The following is a 7,297-nucleotide window of genomic DNA, read 5'->3' on the forward strand; positions in this document are numbered from 1 at the left end:
GTCTTCGCACGTTTTTATCTCATACTTTACGCTGAAAATCTCCCCGGAAGTACGTGCCCGTTAGCGCCGCTTTCACGTCGTCTCAAGATCTCGCGGTAACGTCCGTGTTGGTAGCGTACTCGGACTGTTAGCTTGTTGCTAATCTCGGCGTTTGCAGGTTTCATGTGGACCTGGGAACTGCAAATCAAAACAGAGACAAAGAAGGGCGCAGTTAAACCCCACACGGAGCTGCAGGACGAACAGGAGGATGCCACACAGTTTCCAGCCCGGGGACCTGGTCTTCGCCAAAATGAAAGGATACCCCCATTGGCCAGCTCGGGTAAGCAGCCTTTAGCCCGAGAGGGGCGGAGGAGTTTGCGATGCTCACGTCTGTTTAGTCTCCATTCGTCTTTAAGATTATGTTATATGTGAGAATGCAGCAGTTTATTGCAATGACACTGCAACAATGCGCCGGTTCAAAGTTTAGAATGGCACAGTGTTTGGCCTTGCGCAGTCCTCAACATTGGATTGAAGTTGCACGTAAGACAGGGTTCCTTCCTTACGCTGCTTCGTGAAACATGCAAATATAAGCAAACAGTAGACGGTCTGTTTGGATATTTGGCGACATGCATGATTTGACCTTTTATGTGTCTCTTATAGATTGAAGACGTGGCTGACGGGGCAGTGAAACCACCCCCTAACAAGATACCCATTTTCTTTTTCGGAACTCATGAAACGTAAGTGTGGAAGCTCGGCTATTTAGGAAGTTATTTTCGGTCTAATTTCACAATAATCGCGTTTGATCCTAAATGTACGTATATTCTCTTTACAAAACGACTAACATGTGTTTTTGTTTACAGTGCATTCCTTGCTCCGAAGGACCTTTTTCCTTTTGAAAAGTACAGAGAACGTTATGGGAAGCCTAATAAAAGAAAAGGCTTTAATGAAGGTTTATGGGAGATCCAGAACAATCCACATGCTTCCTACAGTGCTCCTCCTGTGGTAAGTTATTGAATAGATATTAACTGTCTGTCCTTCGCCATGCATATTAATTTAAACCATTTAGTCATGACAAAAAATGTAGTGAGGACTGTAATAACTTGAAGTTTAGATGTTTGGATACTGGTTAGCCATCACCGCAGGGTGTCGGGCCAGGACAGCTACTTACGTTCAGGTGAGTGAAGAGAATGAGGAGACACGGCGACGGGTCTGGAGCTCTGTTGAGCCTCGCCGGTACACACACACAATGCTTCTTTTCATTCACCTCCTCGGACTCTGCTCCAATTCCTTCCTGATCTGTTGATCGATCGCTCTTTCGCCCGCGCAGACTAATCGAATGATTGCCCCCGCGGCTTATCTTCAAAGCACAATTTTCAAAGTACATCTAGTCCAAATGGGAACGCAAGTGGCGTCTTATGACGTCACATGCACTCCATCCTGCCCAAACATGGCTGGGTTGTCCCCCGCTGGACACTCCACAAGCTACAAATGCATGCCAACGTCAGCCGAACTGAAAACCACAGCAACCACGACCAGACAGGTTCTACAGAGAGAGAATCTTTTGGTCATGTTGATAAAATCAACTTTATACTGCACAATAAATGCTTTTCCTTTCTATGTTTTAGCCAGCCAGCTCCTCTGATAGTGAAGGAAATGATGCTGGAGGTGGAAGTGACCAGGGTGAACAAGATGAGGAAGAGGAGGCTCCAGTGCCTCAGCGGGCGGATTCAGCAAGTGAAGTGGACTCTGATTCAGGCAGTGAAGACCAGGGACGAGGTGGAGCAGTGAAGCGCAAGCCACCACCTGCAAAAGTAATGTATTTCATATTTCACTTTAAGGTGCACTATATGTAACAGATGGATGGTGCGCCACCTGCCTGTCTCCATGGAGTTCTTGCTTTTCCTAGAATGTTCTACACTATGGCACTAACTGTATCCATCTCAGAATCAGAATAGGGTTTATTGCCATTTGTCGATGAACAAAATTCACGGACATAGGAACTTGTCCTGGTGATTTGGTGCAACAGAAACAACAAAACATTGAACACTGAATACTAAACGACATGATATGTACATAATAAAATATAAAATTATGTAGTGCAATAGGAAGTGAACAGTGCAGTGAGTGCAAGGTGTCATGGAATCAGACATACACCGATGCTATTCCGTAACACACCGAGAACACAATTCAACCTAGAATATGAAACGACACAGAAATATCAGACATTTGTATGGCAAGCTTGGGAGAAAACGCGGGGACTGATCACGCAAGCTGTGGTACGCAGCCTGCGTGATCCTCCTGCGTCTCACCCCGTTTTTTCCCATGCTGGTTGGTTTTATTAGATATTCTGGAATAGGCGGGTCACATTTCTCATTGGTCAGCCTCACATCAAGGCACTTGGTATTTTTCCTAGAGATCAAGCCTTGGGTAAACATTACCCAAACTCCTCTGGGCTGTCACACCCCCTAGGGTAAACATCCTTTGGCCCATCTTTACGACCCCTTCACAAATGCAGTTTGTCACACACCCGTTTTTCTCTTGGACTAATGATGCAGATAAAATATCACAAGCAAAGTTACAAGTGAGTTCATCTGTGGAGAAGCGAGCCCCCTCTCAGTTAGAATGTTTGTTTTTAAGGTTATTATTTTTTTTGTTTTTAAGGTTATTATTAAAACACTGTAATGAATAAAGGGAAAATTGACAAATTTTGTCCCATTATTGTGAAACATTTCAGGAAAAGCAATGAAATTACAAGAATAGCAGATCACATCCTCAATTGGAAAGGTTATATAGTGCACCTTAACCCGTTCTTAACATTGTATAACAATTTGTAATTCGGATACCGTAAAACTTTTCACTTAATCAAATCCTATAGAGGCCGCCACCTCCTAAAAAGGCTCGAGGTTCATCAAGTGATCGAGATGACAGTGGCTCTCCATCTGAATCAGAGCCCACACCATCCGAGTCAGACTCTGCTAAAAACAGCGACCAGGTTAGTATTATGAAGTTTTTTTGTTTTTTGTTTTCAACTTATTTGGTCACTGTTTTAGTGCCTTTCTCTTGATCTTGAAACAGGATTTCACTCCAGTAAAGAAAGGTGGACACGTTGGAAAAAAGGCTGGAGCAAGAAGAAAGAAAAAGGTAAGTAAAGATGAGACATTTGACAAAGTACAATGTGACATTTGAAGCATCATGTCCAACGTTCCCTTGTGTTTTAAAGGCATCGTCTGGATCAGACTCTGACTCAGGATCAGCATCAGAGAAGAAGGCAGCAGACAGCGACTCGGAGGACGACAAACCCCGTCCAGCTCTCTCCGGGTCAGAATCACAGTCTGGATCCAAATCAGAATCCGACTCTGATCAACCTGCAAAAAAAGCTCCACCAGCACGCAAGAAGGCTGCAGGTCGGCTCCAAAAAGCCTATCTATATGACAGCCATCTGTTACTTTAATTTGATGATTAATTAAAAAGATTAATTGTTTTTAGACAAACCTCCTCCAAAGCCTCGTGCAAGGAAACCTAAGCCTGCTCCAGCTAAACGAGCCCCTTTATCATCATCGGACAGCGACAGGTAATCACATTTTTATAATAACCTATGCTTGAATTTAAGATGCTCATATGTGTCTATTGTGTATAGTGACAGTGAACCAGACCGCATCAGTGAATGGAAAAAGAAAGACGAGGAACGCCGGCGAGAGCTGGAGGAGCGCAGAAAAAAAGAGGAGGCAGAGGAGCTCCGTCGGCTGCGGGAGAGAGAGAAAGAGGAGGACGAGCAGAGGAAAAAAGACAAGGACAAGGGTAAAAAAGGGAGCGAGAGTGACAGCAGCAGTAGTTCAGATGAAGGGGTCGATGATCACCCTTTGAAGAAATCCAAAAAACCTCCACCTCCGCCCATTCCTGCTCCCTCAGACTCAGATTCTCCACCTGAGGTAAAAGAAAATATTGATTCACCACATTTCCCCTTGTGTTGAATTGTTATGGGCAAGTTTGTAACCAGATTTGGTACATTTGAAATAGGTAAAGAAGCCATCCAAAAAATCAGACAATCAGAAAAAAGAAAAACAAAAGCGTGAGAAGGAGAAAAAGGAAAGAAAGGAGAGGGGGTTGAAAGAGAAAAAAGCCAGACGGTTGGAGGAAAAATCTAGAGCAAAGTAAGTCTACTGTAGAAGTCAAACTGGACATACAGCACTGACATTTTCATACATGTCTCTTATCTCTTGTCTCTTATCTCTTATCTTGTCTCTTTAGATCTAAACCCGAGAAACAAAAACGCAAACCAGAGAGGCCGCCAGAGAAGAAAGTCGAAAAGAAAAAGGGTCAGAAGCAACCAGTATTTTGTAGTTGTTGAAGTTGTATTTTTGTTTTGACTATTGTTTGTTGACTGCAGAACCGTCACCAGAAGAACAGCTGCAGAAACTCCACTCAGACATAAAGTTTGCACTTAAAGTGGATAACCCCGTAAGTGACCACCAAAACGATCAGTGTTGTTTTGTGCAATTTAATGATCCGTGCTATGTTTGTTCTTTTAGGATATAGATCGGTGTCTACAAGCCTTAAAAGAACTCGAGAATGTGCCAGTCACCAGCCAAATCCTCCATAAAAATGCTGAAGTCATTGCAACGTTAAAAAAGGTGCTTTTTGTGCATTTGTAGCATTTTATGAAGTCTGCATTTCATTTGCTAACATTGGGTCTTTTGCAGATACGACGGTATAAAGCTAGCGCAGCAGTTATGGAAAAAGCTGCAGAAGTTTACAACAAACTAAAACTACGCTTTGTTGGTAAGGGTGAGGTGGCAGTTAAACCGAAATCTGAAAACAAGGACTCTGCAAGTAATGAAGACATAGAAAACAATGGTAATTCCTTTTATTCGTTTTTATAATCGTCAAAGTCTCTAAAATGCCCGTAACATATTGTCTTTCTTAGACCCTACTCCAGTAAACGGGGAATCTGAAGTAAAGAAAGATGGTGTAGAAAAGGAGGACAACAATCCCAAATCACCTCTCCAGGAAGAAAACAATGACCACCCCTCTTCAAGTCCAAGGTAAGTTTTCTCTGAATCTCTCTAAATACAACAAAAACACACACTAAAACTTGGAAATGAGCTGTCTCTGTACATTAAACAGGCCTCTTCTATACCTGTTTGTAAATCACTTAAAACACACTTTGACTTTTCGACACAAAGGTCAAAGTGAACAGATCTTATTTATTAATGTGTTGTTTTTATATAGAATTTTACGGACTGATTTGACTGCTGTGTTTGTTTGTTTTTGTATCTTCTTTTAATTATTAGCCATCTTGTGTCTGAAATGAATACTGTTCTTGTAGCACTTTGTTGTGTTTGAAGTGCGTTATAAATAAAGTGTTTGTTACAACAACATTCTTCTGCTTCTATCCAGGCGGAGCCCAGACAGTCCTGCTGAACCACACTCACCTTCTTATGAGGAAGGAGACAACTCAATTTCTGCAGAGATGGAGCCAGCAGCTATAGAAAGCTGAGGGACTTTACTTGCGGCTGCGTTGGACCAAGTGCTAAAAGACGGTGGCCTCTTTGTTTGACCCTGCACAGAGCTACGGATCCTCTCTTCCTGTTACACCATTTGACATTTTGTACTACAATGATTTTAAACCAGAAGATCCAAATTATTCACGCTGACCAAGCTGATCTGCTATTTATCACAACAATAAGCTACAAGTAAGTTTGTGAAGCTTTGCAAATTATTTGTTTCCGAAATGACTTTAATACTTGAGGAGTCCTGGATCTTTACGCAGCTTCTGCTTTACTCCAAGAACATCTAATAGTTTTGCATAACACTTGAAACACTTGAAACAAGAAGATTGGGTTGTAAGTTTGAAATAATTCCGTTTTGATAGCAGAAAGAATTGGGGGACGCGCTTGTTGTTTTTATGTTTTGCGTTTTGGTACAACTCTTCAAGTTAAGGCCTATTTTCTTTTATATAAAACAGGCACAAAATGTCAAAGGTCTCTTGTTTGTGAGAATGACTGTAAGAGACTTTGTAAGAATACTGTTTCAGTCTTTTATGTTACTTACTTTTTTAATCACTTCTGAATTCTGAAATGTACAGCCACTTAACGTTTCATTATCTTGTTCATCTTCTTCTTCATCTACCGTTTGTCTACATTTATTGCAGTGACGTTAGACATCTTTCACTCTAACCCTCATACTCGGTGTCAGCTTGAAGTAAAGTGCATATTTAATGAATACTTGTACAGACATTACCTGTAAAATCAAATCTCATGTAGCTGCAGTGATGCCGTCTTGTCACATTTACAACCGGTGTTTTTAGTCGTATATAAATTGATAAAAAGCATTTCTATCACTTAGTTGAGAGATGAATAAAAATCTCAGCATGGTTTTCTGTGTTTTAACCTTTCATATATTTAATGTGTTGACTTTACAAATGACATGCAAGTTCATTTGTATTTATATAAATCAAAATGTAAACACCAGACTGAAAGATTCACTATGTAGTTTTTTGGGGTTATTTGGTAAAGAGCCAGCCACTTGCATGTTCCCATGGAAATGTTACTGCTTTGCCTTAATATCTATGTAAAAAGAAGCAACAAGGTGAAGTCGCATCTGTGGAGTGGCGACACCCTCACAGTAAGAATACATGTTTTTTGTAGCCATGGAAAAAATGTGGTTCAATAACTGCAATATAAATGAGATTAAAGCCATACTAGATAAGATATTCCTTTATTGTCCCACATGGGGAAATTTCATTGATGCAACGCAGGTAGATACAGAGGTAGATACAGAAGAACAGATCACTTATAGGAAGTCTGAAAAACACTTTCAGTAGAAGATCTCCTATAAACAAAAACTCCCATAGACAAATAAATAAAATACCATTACATGTGATCACGACAGTAAATGCACATGAATATGTGTCAGGACGACACATGAATTTCACAGTAATTGCACATATGATGGAATTGCACATGGTTAGGTCAGTATTGCGAGTGTTCAGGACTAACAGTGTTTGTTATAAAGTCTGACAGCAGCAGGAAGGAAAGACCTGCGAACAGGGCCGGCCCAAGCCTTCAGGGGGCCCTAAGCGAAAACATTTTTGGGGGCCCCTCACCACGTCATCAGAATCAGTTTTATTGCCATTGTCAGTAAACAATTCATGGGAACTTTCTTCAACGCAAACAAAGCGCACCAAAACTCCAGGGCATCTGTTTGGCAGTTCGTTTATTCTCAGCACCTCACAAGCTCAAATATTGATAACTTAAATCCCACAGTGCAACTTGGTATTCCACTGACATCACCTCTACTCCCTGTACAAATAACACAC

At 41.3% G+C, this 7,297-nt stretch overlaps 1 protein-coding gene across 1 annotated transcript; it reads left to right on the forward strand.

Moving 5' to 3' along the window:
- The first annotated feature begins 73 nt into the window (after positions 1 to 73).
- Positions 74 to 6,353, forward strand: hdgfl2 (HDGF like 2). Its single transcript, XM_072438222.1, has 16 exons — positions 74 to 319; positions 640 to 716; positions 840 to 981; positions 1,605 to 1,790; positions 2,855 to 2,971; positions 3,055 to 3,120; positions 3,200 to 3,383; positions 3,466 to 3,550; positions 3,617 to 3,908; positions 3,997 to 4,130; positions 4,228 to 4,295; positions 4,367 to 4,437; positions 4,509 to 4,610; positions 4,680 to 4,833; positions 4,904 to 5,021; positions 5,377 to 6,353. The coding sequence occupies exons 1-16, from the start codon at positions 248 to 250 to the stop codon at positions 5,474 to 5,476; spliced, it is 1,968 nt and encodes a 655-aa protein (XP_072294323.1). The 5' UTR covers positions 74 to 247; the 3' UTR covers positions 5,477 to 6,353.
- Positions 6,354 to 7,297: the final 944 nt, after the last annotated feature.

The sequence above is a fragment of the Eucyclogobius newberryi genome, unplaced genomic scaffold (assembly GCF_026437365.1).
Source record: "Eucyclogobius newberryi isolate DKJ021-1_F unplaced genomic scaffold, fEucNew1.0.hap1 SCAF_9, whole genome shotgun sequence".
NCBI lineage: Eukaryota > Metazoa > Chordata > Actinopteri > Gobiiformes > Gobiidae > Eucyclogobius > Eucyclogobius newberryi.

Bases quoted from the DNA above. Each gene is read 5' to 3' on its own strand.
- hdgfl2 (XM_072438222.1), top strand. From the start codon at position 248: ATGCCACACAGTTTCCAGCCCGGGGACCTGGTCTTCGCCAAAATGAAA. The intron at 3,384-3,465 runs GTCGGCTCCAAA...AATTGTTTTTAG, and splicing joins AGCACGCAAGAAGGCTGCAG to ACAAACCTCCTCCAAAGCCT. The intron at 4,296-4,366 runs GTCAGAAGCAAC...TGTTGACTGCAG, and splicing joins GAAAGTCGAAAAGAAAAAGG to AACCGTCACCAGAAGAACAG.